This window comes from Falco rusticolus, chromosome Z, assembly GCF_015220075.1.
Source record: "Falco rusticolus isolate bFalRus1 chromosome Z, bFalRus1.pri, whole genome shotgun sequence".
In the NCBI taxonomy this organism is placed as follows: Eukaryota; Metazoa; Chordata; class Aves; order Falconiformes; family Falconidae; genus Falco; species Falco rusticolus.
This window is the reverse complement of record NC_051210.1, coordinates 60,869,642-60,892,056: the sequence shown is the minus strand read 5'-3', so window position 1 is coordinate 60,892,056 and position 22,415 is coordinate 60,869,642. Positions and strand designations below refer to the sequence as shown.

Sequence of the window (22,415 nt, the reverse complement as noted above, 5' to 3'; positions counted from 1 at the left end):
TACCAGTAAGCTGTGGGGTCAGCTGAACCAATCAAATTTGAATTTATAAATACTGCTTTAAATGTCAACATTAATAAAAATGCCTAATTTTGAGACCTTTAATTGCTTAAGGGGCAGAAGATCTGGGATGATGAACAGAGAAAACATAAATTAACCTTTTTCTGCAGAAGATATATTTCTGTTTTCTGCTGAAAATGAATATTTAGTGGTTTGCCACTGCTGTTCCATGTGATTTTGAGGTGGGGAAAGTATAACAAACAGATTTTTGCCCTTTGTTCCTGGCCTGCCCAAAATCTTCTCTTTACCCTTGCATGAAGATCAGATGCAGAACTTAGCTCTGTGGTCCCAGAGCGGACACTATGGGCACGAGAACCCCCTTGGAAAGGCTCTCGTGACTCAGTTCCTCTGATGAACGTGGCTTAGAACTTAGTTCAAGTGTACTTTCCCTTCCAGCATACATGGTCCCTTCCAGCTGATGGTTGTGCATGTGTCTAGGTAGAGCAAGGCCTGTGTTTTGTTAGTGGTAGCAGTCCTAGAAAAAGGAATAAATGGGTTTGGACTTTTTTTAGCCCCTTCTATCCTGTGTGAAATGACTTAAGAAAAACTGTTGTGATCGAAGTCTAATGTAGGCAAATCTCTTTCATACTAAAGGCAAGCTTAATCATTTTATCGTCTAGTTACTGATTTCAACAAAGTTCAGCAGCAGCTGCTAAACATACTCATTGTATAATACCAAACATTGTATAAAACAAAACATGATCCACAGCTAGGAAAAGGAAGGCAACTAGATTCCTGTGAGCATAATTGTCTCCAGCAACTGCATTGTCAAGAAGTGCCGAAGCTGGCCACTGCGTGCTGTGGTGTTGCTTTTTCCTTTTGCTTTTTAATAATAAGCACAATCCTGTGTAGGTATGCCTGATTTAAACCACTGCTTTCAGTTGGATGAAATAACCTAGACAATCAAACAGAACCTGGAGAAGTCCTTGACTTTAGTCAAAAGGCATTCAGGATTTTCCAATTCTGATAAACTGTATCATTTTTCATATTTGTTCAGCTGAACAGTTGTACCAGTAAGTGGCATTTATGTCTTGTGTGATTTTCCCATATGCCTCCCCCAAATATATGAAACCACTCTTAAATTCTAAAGTTGACAATAGTCGTGTGAACTTGGCAGCTGGAATACATTTAGTGCTGGTGTTTCAAACACTTTACAGTTTTATCCATTAGTAATGTGGTGATGTGGTGCTTTGCCGATGGGTGAAATAGACTGTACGACAGCAGGTCAGAATGGAGCATGGATTTTCTAACGCAGTGTTAGATGAAATGGTTTTGTGCACTTTAAGGTGGAAAGTTCATTCCGGATTTTCATGCTTTTTCGTTGAAGAAACATGGTTATTTATTTATTTTTAAAAAGTTGAGCTAAGAGTGCAATATGGTAGGCAACAAACAGAACCTGAAGTAATAGTTTTCTATTATATTTTACTAGGAGGTATTTGAAAGAAGTAAAGGTCAGACCACTAGAAAATTAATACAGAGATTTACTGAGTCAATGTTGGCAATAGTCTAATTGCTCTGTTTGTGCTTCTCATGAAAGGGAATTTTCACCTTTCACTAATGACAGTAGTAAATAATTCTCCAAATAAGCTACACTGCATTATTTTTGTAAGAAAGTAGAATTGACATGTTCTACCACTTCTGCTTTTGGTTGAAATCTTGAGATATAACTGAGATAATGTTATCAAGCATAGCCTGAATAATTCTTAATTGCATTACTATTTCTCATTTGATGGGTAGGTTACTGCTGCAGTGTTTGGGGTTTTGTTTGGTTGATTTGGTATGTCTCTGAAGTGTTGAGTATTAACGGATTCAGTTGGTGTAAATTAAGCATACCAATAAGCACTTTTTTCTGAGTTGATGAGTTTTATTCCTATAAAAGGGTATGTTTCGTAGCAATTTCGATTTTTTTTTTTTTTCTTTATCTTTTTCTGGCCAAGTCAATTTAATTATTTTCTCCTCTTTGCAAGGTAAATGAAGAGATTATACTCACAACTTCTTCCAGTGACTGACTCCTGTAGTATTCTCTCTTTTCAGGAGAATGGCTGTGACTACAAGGCATTCATTCAGATGCTTGCTACTGTCTGAAGAAACAGTTGTACTTTAGCTTTCTTTTCCCCGCAACAGACAGTTACAGCCTGTGCATTCTGGTGTAGGAGGTGTTCTTTGCTTTCTGTTAATTTATTTCAAAATTTAGTTGTATGTCATTTGTATTGTATCTCTTAAACAATGTAATTCTTTCTGAGCAAGTTCTTTTCGTTGCTAAATGTTACTACCAATCCCATAATTGGAAAAACTTCAGACTATAGTGTAGTTCATAGGAAAATCCTTGTTAACACATGAAATAATTCTGAAATGTTTCACCTTCTTCCATAGGAATCAGTGGTTCTTTAATGCTATAAGAAAATTTGTAGAATACTAGACAAAGCAAAACCTGATTTATCTGCTGTTTACTTAGTTGCATCTAGTTTGTTACAAATCTAAATGTTGTATGTGGTTCATCTATAGGAAAATACAAATAGATTGTTTAAATTGCTTCTGCATTGTACATGATAAAGCAATTGATTTGTTTTTATTGTATGTTTTTTATATGTGGCCTGTTCGACATTCTTTTTGATCCAGGTAATGTACATTTAAATTGATAATGCCTAGCTTGAAGTAGGCACCTGGGTCTTCCTTTTACATCAACTCAGAACCCATATAGCTGATGCACAGGTATGTTTCTACTTGGAAAGATGAAGTCAGCAGTGCCTGTAACAAAAGCAGGGAAATCAACTGAAGAGATAAAAATGAATTGTATAGAACACAGAACATTGAATTAGGCAAAAATAATGTGACCTTTTCTGGTAAATCTGAGCTTGAGTGCCTTTTACAGTATATCCCCTGTTAAAATCTGCAGTAGTTGTTGCTAATTTATGACTTCAAATTCATTATTTATGAGGATTTTTTTAGTGTTTGGGGATGTGAGGGCATAAGTTACCATGCAGAATAACATCCCTGTATGTTGGAATGCACAGTTAAAAATATTTAAAAGAAGCCTTGTGTTCTGTGCCAAGGAGTGTTCTGCAGGTGACATGGGAGAGCTTGGAAGAGTCTTGTCTGAACAGCAGTAACTACCTTCCAGAGCCTGTCATGCAGAAGTGGCAGCTTTCATTCATGAAAATGCTGGTGAAGAGATGACATTTGATTTAATTGGTGAGGGCACACACTAAACAAAAACTCTGGTAAACTGATGGCTGCATCTGGATGACTGGAAAGAATATGGAAGCCCTCAGCTGAAAGACAGAATGTCAGGCTTTACCATCAGGCATTAATAATGCCTAGCTCCTTGGCAGCTACTGCGGAAAGGGAAAGATGATGAACTTGACTGGGGGCTTCTGTAACCAGTGAAGGAGGTGATCAGTACAGTTCTCCTGAAAAAAGTAAATACAGAATTGAATCTGGGACAAGCCAGGATTTTTGAGAAAGAGGTGATCCAAACAACTCACTTGGGTCATCTGGAAGGGAGAACAGTTCTGTAGTTACACCCGTTTTGTAAGAAATCAGGTCCAAGTGAGAACACCTTGAGAAAGAAAGAGCTGAACACCTTTCTGCATCTTTTTGAAAATCTGTTAATCCTCTCTTGAACTGGTGAATTTGTAAAATTCAACCCTAGGGTTCATAGTCAACTGTTTCTGAGGCAGGGGATTACTGTTCTTGGAACCAGAAACATTGTAAGTTGTCATGAGAACAAGGACAGCTTTGATGGAGAAACGGAATTGCAGCAGGAGAGACACATCTGGTGTGCGGTGCTGAGGCTCCGCTGATGGGGTGGTTGGTCTGTCTCCATGCTGAGCCCCTTGATAGTATGCTCTGTGAATCTGAAGAACTGAATGTTGGCAAAGGTAGAAGCAATCAAATAAAAAGCATAACCTGCTACTGCCTTGCTTAGAAGATATTTACAATGAATTAATACAATGTCTTGATATATTAATCTTATAAAGAGATAAAAGATTAGTTTGTAAAAAGCTCTTGCACAGTGCACGCCCTTTCCCTGATGGATCAGTACAATTCTGTACTATGTTACTTGCTCTGCTTTTTTTCCTTATTTCCACATCCAAATGCTAAATCTGCTGTCATTCCCCAGCTTCTCTTCAGCAAAAACATAGTAATTGCTTAAGAAAAAAATGCTTCACATGCATCCCTCAAAGCAGTAACACTTGCTGTCAGTGCTCATGATAAGAAGGTGAATTGTGTGCTATTGCTGATTTTTTTCTTCCTACTGTTATTAATGCAGTGTTAATGTTACAGTGTTAACCTATTCTTAATGCGGTGTATTAAGATCTAACATTTTACCAGAAAGCCCTCAGATGCTCACAGACTATGATGATGGGTAGAGCAACAATGTAAAAAATGATTCATACTAATTTTAACACACTTAACACCTCCCCAGCTGATGAATGCATTACTGGAATTTATCTTGAAAAGGTACATTATTTCAGACTACTTCATTGGACAAATGAAAATTCTGAGAAGTAAAAAATTTTGAATATTTGAACATTGCAGTTGTTGGAAGATGAAGCGAATCTACTGTGGTTCTAAAATCAACCTGTATTGACAGCTTTAGCTGTGTCTTTAGCAGCTTATGAATGTGTCTACTTTTTACTGATTTTTTTTTAAATTGAACCCTCAACAAGCAATGAATTAATGACATCTTCTTCCCATATAGGGGAGGAAACTCAATACTTTAATTTTTCTGTAATTTGCTGGTAATATTTACAGAAATGAGATGAGGTTAGTTAGTCTAAGTCACATCTGTTGTTTAAACCTTTTTATATAGGTCTATTATTTCAACCGTATTTCCAGTTAGTAGGGTGAAAAGTTCGACCCAGAATGAAGTTCAATATCCTTTATTCAGTTAGTTGGTTGGTTTTTTTTGATAAGGCTGGATGTCTGTTTTCTGGTGCATTGACTGAACTTGTCCATACTGAAGTCTTACACATGTGTAGGATCAGAGGAAGAATCATAGTAATTGGAATAATCCAAAAGTATCTGTACTTGTAAAACCATGATACTGATAGTAAAATCAGAGTGTGGCGTTTAATGATAGCTGCAATTAAATTCAATACACATGGGTCTTAACACAACATCAGAGCAGTATGGCACAACGTGCACAGATCCTTTAAACCTGAGTCAAGGTTTACTATGTTTTCTGACCAGTTTTTGAGACACAAAGATCCTCAAGGGCAGGAGTCTCTGGTTCATTCAGTCTGCTTTGTGTTATTGCACTGTCATGAAAGAGCCCTAAAACTAGCCCAAGTCAAGCAGCCAGAGGAGGATTCCATGCAAGGCAAGAGCAGAAGAGCATAGTGATGCCCTCTGGGGCAGAACTGCTGCCTGAGAACCATGCAGGGTGTAGTGAAGGCATCTTTTTCTCTTTTTAGTTCTCCAGGGACTTGCCTGCTAAGTATGTGATCTGAAGGTCTTGACACCACTACATTTTTACCTTCAGCAGTCCGTATGTTTTGGGTGCTGTGCAGCAGAACTAGAACAGCTGGTCTTTTGAGTCTTATTGAGACTTTCAGAAAGGAAACGGTGTAATGCCAGAAAACTCTGAAGTCATTGCAGGTCTTTTGCAGCGTAACTGCGATAGAGCTGGAGCACTGCGAGCCTGAAGAACTAAGTGATTTTCAGTATGGTACCGTTCAGTGCTTTCCTGTTTTCCGTGGCTGAGAGTAAAACAGCTGGGAGAAGAGGAGTAAAAATGGCAGCTTTAGTTTTTGAATGGTACGGATGTTTATTATGTACCTAGAAAATAAATTATTAATCTAAGCTATAGGCTAGCCCCATGTAGAGCATGTTTACACTTTTCCCACCTGCTTTGTGTAGACCCAGCTGTGGAGCTCTGTTATACTATTACAAAGGTAGCACAACGTTGAGCCTTGTCTGGAGTAAGAAAGTCTGTACTGACACAGCTGATGATACTGTAATTTTTTCAGGCTGTGCAAAAATCTTTTGTGTCAGGTGAGTTCTAAGCGACACTGAAAAAATCATGTAAAAGCTGTAAAAATTCAGCCTCATCTGAGACAGAAGAACAAGTTTTAGTGTATTAATTCTGTGATAGATAGGAAATATGAGAGTATAGACATTATCGAGGAAGGATATTTGTTTTATTTTATTCCTTGTTTTGTTTATGTGTATACTGTTCTAAAATCTAGCCTTACAAATGCTTTGTTTGTAACATTTTGTAAGTGTTCCTGTACGAATTACATGATCAAGGTTTTGTTTCATTTTTTACTTTGTATGGAGAGATCTCGGCAGTTCTTAACATCTTTATCATCAAGTCATTACAGTGAGTTACCTCTTATGGAAGCTCATTCTGTAGTCCAAAGTAGTGCTTCAGGACAATGTTCATGAAAATGGGCCAAGAGATTACTGTGACTTCAAGTGTCTCCAGAAGACAGTGTGTCATTTGCTGTGGTGTTATAATGGTAAACTATAACCCAAACATTCTTTGATTTTAAAAAAAACATAACCAAATAAAAAACCCAAACAAACCCACACCTGAATCATAAGAAACAAATTTGAAGTATACTTTGCAGCTCTGTTAAATGGGATGTGATTCTTGTTCATACATTTTGGCAGTTTTTCTACAAGCATTGCCTGTTACAGTATTATAGTGCCTAGCATTGGAAGTAAAGTTTTACGTTAGAAATAGAACACAATGGCATTGTAAATATTAAAGAAAAAAAACATACAAAGGGAAGTACGTGGGTTCTAAATTGCAGTTACATTTTGTTCATGATGAATGTGACATTTTAAATTTAGGGGAATTACTCACCTTCATAATGCAATATTGTATGCAGGTGTAACTGTTCTTTTGTATGTAAGCACATGTTATGCTAAAAGGTCTTATTCTGAATTACAAATTCTGAACAGTTGCTGGAACTTCCTAGGAAGTGCCAGAATTTGTTACCAAGGCCCCTAAGTCTGCTCTCCTATGCTTTTGCGTTATGATCTCTAATTACATTGTTTCACACTATTTTTTCCTGCCTCATTCAGTGAACAGGATGGGTGGTGCTCAGGAATTGAGCAGCTACTTGATATTTTAATCCTTATCATTCACTTAGCAGCCTGGGCCTTATTTACTGCACACCATTTAAAGGCCTGTGAAGAATACATAATTACTAATTCCCTTATGGTCTTTTCTAAGGTACCCAGCTGAAGTATTTTTATCTATCCAGCTGTATTTTCATGTGCGTTTTCTGGTCAATGCCTATAATTTTATGTGCTGTGAGAAATAAACATATAAGTGTGCACGTACACAGCATACATATATATGCATATATGCATATTCTCATTGAAAGAGAATTCTGTGATTATTCCCTTTAGCTTTCAGATTGCAAACTGTTTCATACTTGAGAACAACCTTTTGTGAGGATATTGAAAGTAAAGATAAAATATTGTGGTTGAGTGACTAAGGACATGCGTACACGTAACTTGAATCACTCTCACATGCAGCCTTGTCTTCTGTGATGCTCTTCACCTTTAAATGTATCTGTGTATCCAAGCGAGACAAGTTGTCCCTTTATTTAAATGCAGGCTGTACTCCCTGCTGGACATGACTGCAAAGACGACAGTCAGAATACAAGTTCATGTGAGACATGGGAAAAAGTGAGGGTAGTTGGAACACTGGAACAGGTGGCCCAGAGAGGTTGTACAGTCTCTTTCTGAGCAGATGTTCAAAACTGAACTAGATGTGGTCTTGAATAACCTGTTGCAATCAGCCCTGCTTTGAGCAGGTCTGTCCCGATGATCTCCAGAGGTCCTTTCCAGCCTCAGCTATTCTGTGATTTGTACAATACAAGATAATCTACTTGTGGGTGTATATATATATAATGCTTATTTTAGATGGGCAAAACATTATGGATCTTGTGGCTTTCTTCTACACTAAAATGCTAATAAACTCTGTCTGCAATTTATTAGCAGGCTATCTGGTCAGTCCCATAATCAGTATTTTAAATCTTCTAAGCAAGAGTTGTGCAAATGTTTATACAACAGCAGTGCTGATGTTATGCTAGTACTTTGCAGAAGATTGTAATAAATAATAATGGTTTATAATTGGCCAACTGTTGTGTACTTAATGATTTTTGGGTTAAAAAACATAGTGTAGAAAGTCTGGTGGCAATGGTCACCTATTTAGGTGTTGATCCTGTTGGTAACTTTTGCGAATGATGGATACTGCTAAGAACTTTGTATATCTTTGTCACTGACTCTTGCAAATTTTCGTGCAGTTACCAAAGCCTCATAGCTCTGACTGTAAGGTTTTTTTATGTGACTTCCATCTTATTGTTTGAAGCATTTTAACATGGCTGCTATAAAGAGGTGTAGAATTTTCACTTTGCTAATCTTAATATTTCAAATAAGAATGGAAGGCAAAAAGTAAAAGGTGGGGCATATAAAATCTGTATCATCTTTTGTAGTACAAATACACCACTTCAGTCTGTCTATTAGTATTGTGGTGGAAGGATTACAGTACTTGTCTTAAAAAGGCCACTTGGAATTGAAATGCTTTATTGCTAATACAGTGTAACTTTTTTCTGTTGCAGAAGGAGTTGAGCCTTCCAAGAAGAGGAAGTTTGTGAGTATATGAAATATTTTCTATTGTGCTCACAGTACAGTATGTAGTTTTGACAGGTTTTGACTAGGTTAGTCTTCTTCTCAGGGCAGTTAAAATGAGAGTTAAATGTGGCTGTTGATCTGCCTTAAAACACATACAAAGAAATTAAGATTGTAAATGAAAACCTGTGGGTTGTGCATTGACCTTTTTTATGCCCATCCTCCTCTTCTAGAGGAGCATTTGTGGGGGATTTCCAGAGTGACAAGAAGTTCTTTTGTTGAAGCTCTTCTTTTGTATTGACGTTTTGTGTTGTTAAATATCAAGGAAGAAATTTGGGGTTTTTTTGTGAATGATATAAATGAAACTTGACAGGTAAGTAAAACTGTTTCCTTACAAAATTCTGTAGTCATACCTATGGATGAAAAGGTAGGAACAAAGAATAGATGAGTTCTACTGAACATACAGGGTTGTTAAGCTATGCTTTGGTTAGTGGAAGTAAAGACTATATGTTCCATACAAATTATTACTGAGTTACAATAACATGAACTCAGATACTGTGTTTTAGCTGTGCTGTGGTCAGATTTCTGTGCCTGGGAATTATTTTTCTAGTGTTTTTGAACTGTTTGGTTTGAAAGCTTGTATTCTTATTTGTATCTGGTTTATTTTTTGTTCTTCATTAGTAATTTATTGAGATAGTATTGGGATAAGAACATAGCAAAATGTCTTGACAAACTCTGTTCTCTTGCTACCTTCTTTCAAAAAAATACCTTAGGACTATAAGGGTATCACTGTACTTGAATAAGCTTGTGTTAGTGTGGCAACACCTGAATAGAACCCTAAGCCCTTGCACAAAAGGCCAGTTATTTGATTTTATTTTTCTGTAGTTGTTTTCAACTTGATAGTGCTGTGTAGCTTTTTTTAGTGATAGGTTAATTATGTGAATAACTGAAACTGTAATTGCTGGGAAAGTGAACTGCTATGTTGTTCTGACTTAAATGGCATACTAAAGCCTGTACTTCACAGGACATCTGTTGACTTGGAAAAGACTTCCTTGTTTTTGGTTCTGACACATGAAAAGTCTTAAACTTAATAGTAAGCCAGCCCATTATTTAAGAAAGTCAAGAAAATATAAAATGAATTCCACATTAAGATTATTGCAATGATAGAAAAAGAGTTAACAAAAATATTTTTGGTGCATTGGTGCTTTATATTAACCTGAAACTGTTGTGAGAGCCGAAGACTTTCTGTGTTGAAGTTATGGCTAAATTACTGTTGACTTCAGCCAGAGCAGAAAGTGGCTCTTGAGGCTCCTTTTTTTATCTGTAGCCACGACCTTGCTTACTCTTGCTATGATTTTTGACATAGAATACTGTTAGATGTTTTTCTCAGAGTTTGAAAAGTGGCTGCAGAGCAGTTGCCTCAGTTGTGTTCGTGTATGTATTTTTATGGCTGATCACCGGGATGTAAGTGCTCATTCTGTAATGTTGCTGAGACTTCATAGTAGAGATCTAGAGACTTCTAGTAAAGATCATGTATGATCATATCTATTTCTAAAAGTGCTTAGGATTCTGTGGTGGTACTTTAAATTTTAATACTGCTGTCTTAGTTAACAGGGCTTATAGTGCTAAGGTTAGCAAGGGCTGTAGCATCCGGGGTTGTGTGTGTAGGCCATGTTGGCTGCTCTATTTGTGTGTTACATGCATGTTGATGTGAAGGCAATTTCAAAATGTTGAGAGGTCCTATGTTTTTATTGCCATAAACACCTAGAGGTCCCAAATGGCTCCAGGTAAGCATATCACTTTGTCTTCTGGAGCTTCAGAGCCAATGGCCTGCTGAGGATGCAGCTTTAAGCAGGACAGGAGGAGCTGGTTCAGGGGTAATTATACAGAGAAGCTTGGAAGGCGAGGTTTGAGTTGATGAATGACTGGTATTGATATTCCCCTTCCACCCGTCTACCCCCCACCTTTGAAGTGGTCTCTTACTCTCTTATATGATACAATCAGAGGATGAAAGGAAAGAGTGATGCATGAGGAACTGTGTCTTGCTTATGGTTCACTATGTGTATGTTTCAAAGAGCTAGTGTGCAAAATATTTAATCTTTGTTTTATATTTGTTGTGTATTTTTTTATACTTTATTTTAGACTGGTGCCAGCCGGCCCATACAAAGTTGTTTTCCATAAATATACAGATAAATTTAAAATAAATTTTCTATGACAACATAAAGGAGACTGCTGATTTTAAGGGATATGGCGTATATATAATATGGTAATACAGACAGGTGAGTATTTGGCAGGAGGCATACTGAGTAACATCACTTGAAGTGATGTGTGACTGATACATAGTACCGGCCTTTCCCTGCATATTCTGCTGAGCCAACCAGAGCTCTTGTACTTACTTAACTATGTGCTCAACTCGGCGCTGGAAGTGGTGTTTGGGTTTCTTTTATTAAGTTGATCACATACGCAGTGAAAGAGTGTGATGCTGACTTACTGCCAGCAAAACCATAAGCAAAGGAGTCTACCTGTGCAGTAGTTGTTATTCCAAATTAATTAGCTGTAGCATCTATTTCAACACATTGTGTTACCTGCTGCAAGTCAGCAACTCTTGCTTACTTGTTGAACCTCATTTGCCATTCATCTGCCAGGGGTATCCCGATGGTGCCATTGGACACATATGTTCTTACCATGTGTGCAGTTACTCCACATAGTAGCTGGCCTTTTGATCTAGCTCTGTGGCTGTCAATTTACTAGCCAGCTGGGACCAAGGTGCCATCTGTTTTCACTGACCTGTTTATGTTATCATTGCTCAGTCAAAATATGGAGACTTCCCTGGAAACCGACAGCTTACCTGCTCTGTTACACAAGATTCAGTGAATGCAAGGACAGGGTAGAGTGAAACTCGACTAAATGTCAAGGTCATGGTGGTGGCAGAAGTCAAGAAAGAATCTGTAGGGGTTGGAAAAGAAGGCATGTAATGTGTTTTATAGGGTAAAAAAAAAAAATACCTGTGAAAGGTAATTGAGGACACAAAGTGGAGGAAACTTGGAAAAACAGGGAGCTGAACTCTTCCACTCTTCCCCAGATTGTCTGCCTGTGGGGCCCCATTTGGACCTCATGAGGTAAGTTAAGCTTTCTGTGGGCTTCCTACAATTAAACCCAATTTTATTTTTACATATTTGTTATCCAGCAACCCCTGAAGAAAGGATTGGAGACAAAACCACATTAAAGTTAATTTTAGCATAGTTGGTATAAACTCTGAGATAAAGGTGTTGGTAGAGAAAGAAGTGAGCTTTTCCATCCTCAGAGCACCGCCTGGCTGTGCTGCCACAAGTGCTTGTTGGACATAGGCAGAACTGATCTGGGTTGCAGCTAGCTTCATGCAGGTTCTTCAGCATGTGTTACTGTCCAGCTGCACAGCGGCCTTGCTGGCAACCAGGTGTGGTGGTGTGGAGGCAGAATGAATGGCTAGGAGCGTTCTGTAGGGCTGTCTCCAGCACCAAAACAGACTTCATACAAGCTTATCATGATTACAAACCTGCCTGGCTGTTACTATCCCACTTTACAGTTTTCTAATAGAGTTGCATCCAAGTATATTTCTGCATACTGCCACTACAGGGATAGATTATCTATATGTTGTTACAATATTTTTTTAATAATAAGTTTATTTTCACCAAACTTCCAAACATCAGGGGAGACATTTGTGTTTAATATTAAACCAGATCTAGAAATATAATCAGAGTGTTGTTAATGTCTGTGTATAAAGCATGCAGATCCTCTGATGAACCAGAGAATGCCTGATTGCATCTAAAAGTCCCTATCCTTTACACATTCAGAGTGTATCTAGCTGGAGTAGGTAGCCAGAGGAGATCTCTGTGTTGCGTGTTAGCTGGGTGAGTTTCCGTCACTGAACTTAAGGCATTGATGTTTTTATCCTCTTTTTATTTCCTTCCCATACCTACAGAGTGCAGCAAAATGAGAACTACAGAGACAGGACATGAAGTCAAAGGTTATGGCACAAAAATTAGCCTCAGCTTTAAGTGGGTACATTCTGGTTTAAAATGCCCTTCTAAAAATGAATTAACAACAGGCTTCTGTGAGGTGGAGAGGAGCCTTTGGAAACAGTAATACTTAAAAAGAAGTAAGTGGGTAGATAGAGGAGGTTCCCACTTTCTGTAGAGCTTCAGTGGTTAAAGCGCCTGCCCTGGAAGTAAAATACCTGACTTTTCCAGACTAAATCAATTGTCTTTCCTTTTTCTTTTCTTTAATTTGTCAATTTCAGTTTGATTTAGAGCTGGATAACTTTTATGTATTTATTTTTGCTGCATCTGTCCTTCCCCTGACATATCAGTAACTAATTTAAGTAATTATAAAATACGGACTCCAGTTTAGTAGCAGCAATTATATAATATACTTGCATCTGTGGAATGTCAGTTGGTCACAGAATTTTCATAAAATAAATTTATACATTAAAGTGAAGCAGCTGATACCCTTGGATAACAGCAACATAAGAGTGTGTCCAGCCAAGAATTCAAGAGAAACACTGGTTAAAACTATTGCTTGCTTTGGAGCTTAATTAAATAAGTTTTGAGAATGTTAATAACAGGTTTGTAGGAAACTTTTTATCAATGACAAATATGGGCTATCAGTTAACCTCAGAGAAGTGGGAATGAGAAATTGAGTGGAATGGAACTATGAAATCATGCCAACCATACTTTAAAAAAAAAAAAAAAAAAAAAAAAAAAAAAGAAGAGATCTGAGGCCACTGTCAGGTAGGTGGAGAAAACTGGAATTCAATTGACAGTGTCTTTGTGCACATCTGTATGTATGCTTATGGATAGATACAGCTATAAAAAAGTTGTCTGTTTATAGGGGACCTGTGATGTGGAAAAGTGTTTGGATAAGACATCAGAGCACCTAGGGGAAACCTCAAAAGTGAAATACCTTGATTGTACAAGCCTAACTCTCCCAGCAGCCACCTCTGAGTTTGAGTTTTATCTCCCTAATTCCGTAGACTTCACTGTGATTCAAAAGACACAACTGTCAAAGACAGTCAAGGAAATTGATTTTGAGTAACTGTGAAAAATTGAAAAATAACACAAAAGCCTCAAAGTACCCCAAAAAATGTAAGAAAGATTGCTACTTCCTTTGTCTTATATATGTATGTTTCAGGGCCTGTGTGTTTGCTTATGCATGCAGCTTTTTAGCTTTTTTCATTTAATATCTTTTTGCAGGAGGGCACTATTCTGAAAGTGCTCGTGTCATGGTACATCAGAAATTAAAATTTGTTTCATTATCTCTGAAGACAGAAACTTCATTTCAGTTCTGGAAAATAGAAATTAGTTTTGGAAAATATCTAAATTATTTTAGACAGATCACTATAAATAATACTAAATCTTTGAGAAATAAAATATATTCCATTATAATTATAAAAACTATTGAAAATGCGGTCTTGAGATACTCAAGTTACTGAAGATTTGTATTCCTAATTAAAATAAAACCTCTCTATTTCTCTGTTTATGGAAGTTTTAGGAATTGTTTCGATTTTTTTGTTTGAAAGTATACAGCCTCTACAATCTGCTCTTCATTGAATGAAGTTGAGTGCCTTAAGTTGCAATAACATGCAGTATTCCATCAGAATTATTACAGGAGAAAAACTAATACTTAGAACTTTCTGCAATACACGTATCAACAGTTACACCTAAACGTGAGCAATGAGTTCCTCACGCTGTAAAACAGTGTTGAACTGGAAATATGTATTGCTGTAGCTCTCTTCTGTGTATATTTTGCTGCTATTGTTGTTTGTATTTGTGTAGGGGTGAAGTAAATGTGTTGACCTGAGGTGAGTGTTTTGATAAGTACCATTGTAACACTGAAAGTATAGAGATTTAGATCAGTTTGTTCTTCAGAGTGTCTGCCTCTGTGGCTGCGGCTCACATGTCTTCTGTTGGCAGGAATTTTTACTGCAAATTAGTGTGTGCTGATAGACTCCATCTGATGGCAGTTTAAGGAATTCGATGTGCCTGGACAAGGGATGTGGGGCAAGGCTGCACCCAGGAAAGGACTCGTTGCATGTCTCTGCAGCGTGGTGACGTTTGGCAGGCAGTGGGCAGTGCAGAGTACCTAAGCAAGAAGGCATGTGAGCCAGGACTGGCAGGAGCTAGCCCTTTGTCTCCTGGCTTGGATAGTTGGGTAGTGCAGTCTGTACTGTGGGTACAGCTTATGTGTATCCACATTAGCTGTGAATCCACCTATTCATAAAATTCTACTTCCATTACATAAGCATCAGATGCTTTTACCACTTTTTGCCTGTGTGTTAGAGCAATAGACTTAGTTTGCTGATGTAAAATATATCTCAAAAAAGAGTAACTTTCTTCTGTTGGGTTAGTTGCATCCATGTTTAGGGTTTTGCAGGCATAGTAGCAAAAAATAATAAATTACCTTTGTTGGTGTCACAGCTGTTTTGTATATTAGGCGACAACATAGTACTGTTAAATTGTATGATAAAGACAAAGGGCTTTTCTAAGGTGGAAGCTGTGGGTAGAGTTGAGAAGGTCTTAGCTTTAGAGCCCTGAAAACGGAACCAGCTATTCTTTTCTTTCATTTAATTTTCATTCGCATTTCATCACTCATTTTCTTCAGCTTCATCTGAGCTTAAAGTAAGCTAAAACTCCATTTTGGACTTTCAAATGATTAGGCCCAATACCTTGATCTTGTACCTTTGTAATAAACAACGAAGCATTAATTGTTAAAACTAGTCACTTTTTCATCTTAACGTTATTTTGGAGATTACCATTATCTTAATTTGGAAATTGGAGTGGATTAATTCTTATTGCCAGGTAATGCATCTCTTAATTTTAATATGAATGGATTGTGCTCAGATAGATGCTCTCCCCAGCCCACATTTGATTCTTAAGACGTGCATGGTTTAGCATTAAGGGTTGTTAGCACTCTTTCTGTGTCCACTTCTGTGTTAAACGAGAACGTGCTCGTTTAGCTGGTTTTCTCCCTGATGGCAGTATGCTATAGTAGGTGTACTGTATAGTGCTCAATAACCACATTTCTGTCTCTCTGACACTAGTAGATGCAAGTCCTTAACTTTGAGGGGTTTTCTACTGCTGTCATTGAGGGGATTCCTGCCCCCTGGCCCTGCAAGTCTGATTTTGTGATGTTTTGCTTATGCTACGAGTAGATCTAAAAGTCCTATCTCCCTTTTATAGTTCTGTGCTGGTGTTTCTACAGGCACCTTTTGTCGTTAGCAACACACTGGGAGAACAATGTCTTCTAAGCACTCCTACGTTATTTTTCTTAGTGGTGGTTTGCTAAGCGCAGCAGACACTCTAAGTTGCTTAGCATTGTATTTGTGATTAAAATGCATCTTTATGTAAAGGAGCACAGACTGCCAAGAGATCCAGATCGCTTCATATGCGACAGTCTTGTCATCCTCAGTATTTATCATTTCTTCAATGTTTCACCTTTGAACTTTCATCAGTGGTTTTAATTTAATTTCCTTATCACTGATGGAGATGCTGAATAGCATCAAGCCAGCTGATAAAATTCTATGAACTCATAAAAACAAAAAAACAAAACCACTCCTTTGTGCAGAGGAGATTCATCCACTGGTTCGTTGGGGTTTTTTTTGAGATCTGTTAGTGGATGCTGGATCTATTTAATGTATAATTTATTGAGAATTTTTTTATGCAAACTGAGCAAGGACTTAAAATACTTCACAGAGTCTCATGTGTCTGGGCAGGTCATTTGTATATGACATGGGGTCAAGGGCCACCAGCTTTTGAATCTTCATCATATCTCTGGGGTTCCTTGTGATTGACAATGAAAAACTTTGTTTTGGACATGTGTTTTGTATGCTTTAGGAGCCAACAGTTACTGTAGCATGATCTTTTTCCCTCACAGTGTTGCTTACTTTAGCCTTCATAAATTACGTGCAACTCTACTGCCCATTGTCTGTGTTTCCTTGTGTTAAAGTTGTGTTGGGCTGACGGGAGGTGTAATGGCACGTGCAGTGTGCTGTGTAGCCTTGTTGCCATCTTCCTGTTGCCAGCACAGCATCTTCTGTGGACAAGTCCTTTGTGCTGTGAAGAGTACAGGAATGATTTTGATGTAAACAACATATCCCTTGGTATTTTATGGCTGTTAGTTGTGTCCTTGGCTGTCAGTGTAGGCCATTCTGTTTAATTGTATTCCGTGGTGCTTTTTTGCTTTTTTTGATGCTTTCATACATGCATTTGCACCCTGCTCCCTTTTTATCAATATTAATATTATTACATATCTCTGCATGTTGTCTCTTGACTCACATTTTACTAGTGTATGTGTGGGTTTTACACAGTTATGTCCTCTTTCTATGATTTATTACATTATTACATTATTACATCATGTGTTAGAGAAAGGAGCTATTTGTTTTAATGTCCCATCATGTCCCTTTTCAGTGAAAGATGTATATGCAGCTTGAGGATATTTTAAAGCTGTGTGAAACCTTGTTACCAGTAAATTCATGCTCATATGTTCGTGTGTGTGTGCGTGCCCATATTCTTTATGTTTGCAGGCAAAAAAAGTCAAGTAGTGATGACTTCTTTGTGTGCTTTAAGACTATTTTTTGTTGTATTAACGGGACATATGTTCCTGCAGCATTACAGATAGGTTTAGAAGGCCCAGAACATCGCAAAAGTTATTGACATAACATGGCTACCTGGAGGATTGATGTCCAGAAAATGAGCTATTCAGGTTTTAAAGCTTAATTGTGTAACATAATATTTATCTGTTGTTGTTCTGTGAGTGCTGTGTTGTCTGAGTAAAGTAAGTTATCACCTGACCTATGCTTGACCAGGTACCTTGTTTCTCCACAGTGCTCTGGGTGTGCTATGCCCTTCTGGAATTTTGTTTTCAGCTACTTAAGCAAGGGCAGGACTGGGTCAAGAATGAAAAATAATCTTAAGTAATTCCTTATCAAAATTGTGATCAGATTAAGCCATAGGGAAAAGAGCAAAATTAAATCAGTCTCTAGGGTCATGGTCCTGTAGGCATGTTGCAGAACTTCGGGGTGGGGGAATTGCATGATTCTTGGAGAGAACAAAGAAAATCAGTTATCTGGGTGCCTCTATGCTATACCTAAATTAAAAAATGTTTTCACAGTAGAGTAGTTTATATGAAATTTTAAATACTTAAAATATATGTATACATGCAAATATTTTTTTTATAACGCATGAGGTTCAACCTAGGTATTTGAGGGCGAGATCTCATTGCCAATGGATTGCTGGCAATGTAAAGGTAGGTGCCGAGGTGCTAAAGCAATTGAATCTCTACAAAGAAATAGCATTCGAAAAGACCTAATCAGTTCACTACTGTAACTTGAATAGTGAACCTGACAAAGTGAGGCAAAAAAGAGTAATACGATGGAGGTCTGACAAACTGGCTAACCCACTGTTCTTGCTCTTCCGATGCGACGTTCTGCTTGCCTGAGCAGCCTTTTCTTCAGCTTGTGGCCTTTTTCACTGAACTGTTCTGTTTCTGCAGGTTCTGCGCTTGTACCCTGCATTGCCTGTTGAACCAGCAGTTTGTGGTCTTTGCACTGTTACTGTGTGCATAGCAGCAAAGCATATAGCAAGAGCCGAGGGGAAAAAGCTAGGGGAATGTAATGTGAAACAGGGAAATGTAAGGGACGTGAAACAAAAAAGTGATGCAAGGGAATAGTGATCTCTGAGCAGCAGGTTGGGGTCTAGAGGTAGCTTAGTTTGAGTGCAATAATTATGTGATAAAATTCTGACTTTCAGTGGCAGATGTGATAGATGCATGTTGAATAACAAAAATTTCTGAAATATATAGTCCAGAATTATTAATTAAATAGTTATTTATCAGATTAAATAAAATTTATAAGAACTCAAATAAATAAAAAATACTTGCTGTAAGTATTTTTAAATTAGCATTGCCTGTGTCCTCTCATTTATTCTGTGAAGAGAAGTTGCATTGTGAGCAAATAAAATTATTTGACGTTTGTTCTAGTAAAACTTCAAAATTGTATGACGTACAGAAAAAGAACAAATGACTGTGTAACAACCTGTTTTATTCTGCTGCCTGAGAAAGTACTTACCCAGTGAGAAAACTGGCAGAAAAACATGTGGGTAGTCACTGCTAGTCAGCACAACTTGAATTTCAAATACTAAACCTCAAAAATCTGACATACTGGAACAGCTTCTTGTTCATTGCTTGTTTTTTCCCCAGTGACATTGATTTTTGGAAGTCCATTTCTCTTCAGTTAAGGAAAATTAGAAGTTTGTCAAAAAGAATTGTTTGCCATAAATGAGTTGTAATGTCCTCATGAGTTGCACGATCTAGGCTGCCCTATCCTGTATTGATAAATTGGTCTTTTTTTATTCACTGGTGCTACAAAGATTTGAATAATATCTTAATCTAGAGAGAGCTTTCTGAGGCTGTGCAGTTTCTAGCTAGCACACATTTAGCCTCTGTAGGATTGGGGTCATGTTGGGGCTCTGGGGAGATACGGGATTGTTTGATGAACCTATACTCTGCTTAAAAAGCTAATGATAGAGGGTTTTTTTGGTATTTTTTGTGGTGGAGATTAAAGGTGAAGTCTAACCTACAAATAAATGTTTAGATTTATTTTAATGAAAGAAGCACTCAGGTTTCTGTATAACATTTCTGTTCCTCTGGTAGCAATAATATCTGCATTCTAAATATCTGCTGTCAGCTAAAACAGGCAGTTGCTGTACATCAGGGATCTTCCTGCTCTGTGTCTTCTGGCATTGCAGATTCCCCCCACCCCCCTGAAATTTTCGGTATTATAGCCATACCATTACATAAAGTCTAGGCTGACTTTCTAGAGATGTCAGGATCATGAAATCCCAATGAGCCACTTCTGTTTTGTCTTGGAGGACGAAAGGTTTTTTTGCCTCCCTATTTCCTGTGAAATGCAAATTCAAACATTCTTTATATTAGTGAGTATTCTAGATCAGTACTGTTGCTTATCATAAAGGATATTCGTTTATTTGTTATCTGCAGTATCTCTATCATTCAGCTGGCTACCACAATGTTATATGCCTTGGCCTAAAGCATTTGGGAAACTCCTGTTCATGCAGAATGCTTCTGTATCTTCTGAGGAGCAAAAGAAACCTGCTGCCATGTTCTGGTTTTCTCCAGAACTCCAATTCAAGATCTTCATCCTAGTTGCTGCCTAGCTGGGGATAAAAATATTGGAAAGACCACCTGAAAAATAGTGTAGATACTTTCTAATATTAGCCTCTTAGTTTGCAGTAGTGTAATAATACATTTTTGTGTACATCGCTGTTCTATGCACCCTGGAGATACGTTTTGGGTGAAGCCAAATGGGAAGGTCCTCTGCAGGCTGTTAATCTGATGTACCTATCCCTAGTGGTGAAGTAAGGGACCAAATGCCTGTGTACAGAGCACATGTGTACTAGGAAAATGCTTTTGGACCACTGAGTTTGTGGAATGTCCTCACATGCTTCCTTTGCTGTATCAACAGCTGGATGGCATCTATGCCTTCATATTGCCTGTCATCCTTGTCCCACAGTCCTTCTTGGCTCTCACCTTCTTCCTTCACTGAGCTTTCATATCTGCTAGGGGTTTTTTTATATCCAATCTACCTTCTGTGTCAGTCTCCCCATGATGGGCCCCTTTCTGAACCTTTTGGCTCTTCATGTGTCTCTCTTTCCCCTTTTCTTTTTACAACTGTCCTTCCAGCGATCATTTGCCCTCCTAAAGATGACAGCCTGGGGCCCTGGGGAATGGATTCTGCTTGTGAACCTGTGCCACGAGAAGAGTAAAAGCTATGTCAGTGTCAGCATCAGGAGGTTGCTGCTGAATGTGAGAGGGACTGTCAGTCATAAAATTTCAGAAGATGAACTCTTCTTCTGGAGTACCAGGGACAATAGCTGGATCTCAGAGGAGCTGCAACGCAGGCATGTCCTCACTGGCAGAGATCTTGAATGAACTGGGAGATGCTAAAAATCCTGATGCATCTTGCTCTGAAGGCTTTACTCTATAGTCCTGGGCAGCAGTGGGTGAGACAGCTGGAGGAAGGCTGGTTTGAACTTGGGGAGTCAGTAGACAGGCTTGCAAGTTGTAAAGCAGTCAGAGTAGTGTATGGCAGCAGGAGGTACCCTGTGCTGTCAGGGGCCCCATTCATTCATGGCTGGTGGTGGTGGTGCCTTCTCTATAGTTTGGCCACATTGGCCGTTTCTTGCGTGTTAGTCGCTTGTGGATATACTGCATTATATTTGTGGCCCTGGCCATTTTTGCCTCTACCAGCACTTCTGTATCTGCCTAAAACTTCTGGGCCCTGTTGAATTTCCTCCATTGTAGTATCTGCCTCCCTCTCCCCATGGGAGTTATGGGTTATGTTTGCACTTTTAAAAAGATTAGTTGACTGAGTGCCGTTCTTGACACACTTCTGTTTTACCAGAGGTTTTCCATCCATTTGTATTTTCAGTCTTTGCCTAAAGCAGAGTGCCTTCCTTGCAGATATGTTCTCTGGGATAGAGCAGAGGAGAGCTGGGGCAGGGATGCCAAGCCAGGCTTAGGCTTGCAGGACTCACTCTGTGAACATAGTTTTCATATGGGGATAGGCATGCCAAGAACCTGGTTGCCAGGTGCTTTGTGTATGGGAAGATGGGTGATGGCTTCTGGTTCTAAAATGAGGGGCAGAGAGCATGAGCAGTACTTGCAGGGAGGTTGATGGCTCACTGAGACTGGAGGCTGCAGAAATGGAATAGGTTACTTCAGCCAAAAGCATGGGCAGCAGGAAGGTGTGTGGCTTCTGGTGTGGGCTGAAGAGGGAGGTGGGGATGGATGGCAGCAGGACACAGCTTTGCTCTTGTAGGTTTGCAGAAGGAAAATGCCAAGGCAGCATACTGTTCTGTTCAGCAAGGGCTAATCAGCCAGTTCTGCCTCTTCAGTCTTCTAAGAAGCCTTTGCTCCCTGAACCATGGCAGCAGCTAACCTGGCATTAGCATACTTCGCTGCCATCCATGCACAGCTTTTCTTTGCTATCTCTGTCCTCGTGGCCTTTCTCCCAAATGTTGCAGTGTGTCCACTTCACTGACATGTTTTTTCTTAGCAAGCCAGTCAGGCTTAGACCTGTGAGATTTAATGAGATGTGTTGTGACAGCTTTCACAGGCAAGTGAAACAGGTCAGGAAGAGTACCGGGGGTAAGTGGGTTTTTTATTGCCTGAAAGGGATTGTTGCTAACTGCCACAAGAGGAGCAAGTGATGGTCTAAAAGGCTGACACAGGTTTTGGGAGTCTCTTTATATTCATTGTGTGTTGGTTGCCACAGTGCAGAAGGCAGTGCAGTTGCATATAATCGCATTTCTTCATATCTCAGTGGCTTCACTTACAAATGTTTAGTGTGGTCATGCCCCTGGGCAGTGAAGGCAGCTGTAGCATTTGAGACAAACATGCTGTACGAGAAGTCCCTAACATGGGGCTGAGCATACTGCTGGAAACAAGCAAGTTCTTGCTGTTTAGCCTGAGTGGAAAAGCTCTGCTGTGCCTCTAGCAGGGAACACAGACAATGGAAATGGTTTTGTCCCTCCTCTGCTACGTAGTATTATTTTGCAGACAGATGACTAAATACACATCCCACTTCAATGCAGCATGTGATGGAAATGGGATTGAACCACACATGTTCTACATACGTGTGTCGGTATGGCCTTAAGATCCAACCTGAACTGTGATTCTTTATAGTATTGCTGAGATACTGCTGAAGGTGA

General features: G+C 38.7%; 1 protein-coding gene across 1 annotated transcript in view; it reads left to right on the top strand.

Moving 5' to 3' along the window:
* MAST4 (microtubule associated serine/threonine kinase family member 4) overlaps nt 1–22,415 on the top strand; it is a 201,292-nt gene that overhangs the window by 40,370 nt on the left and 138,507 nt on the right. Inside the window, exon 4 of the mRNA XM_037372641.1 lies at nt 8,643–8,674. Within this exon, the coding sequence (XP_037228538.1) occupies nt 8,643–8,674 (32 nt within the window). The remainder of the gene's footprint in view (nt 1–8,642; nt 8,675–22,415) is intronic.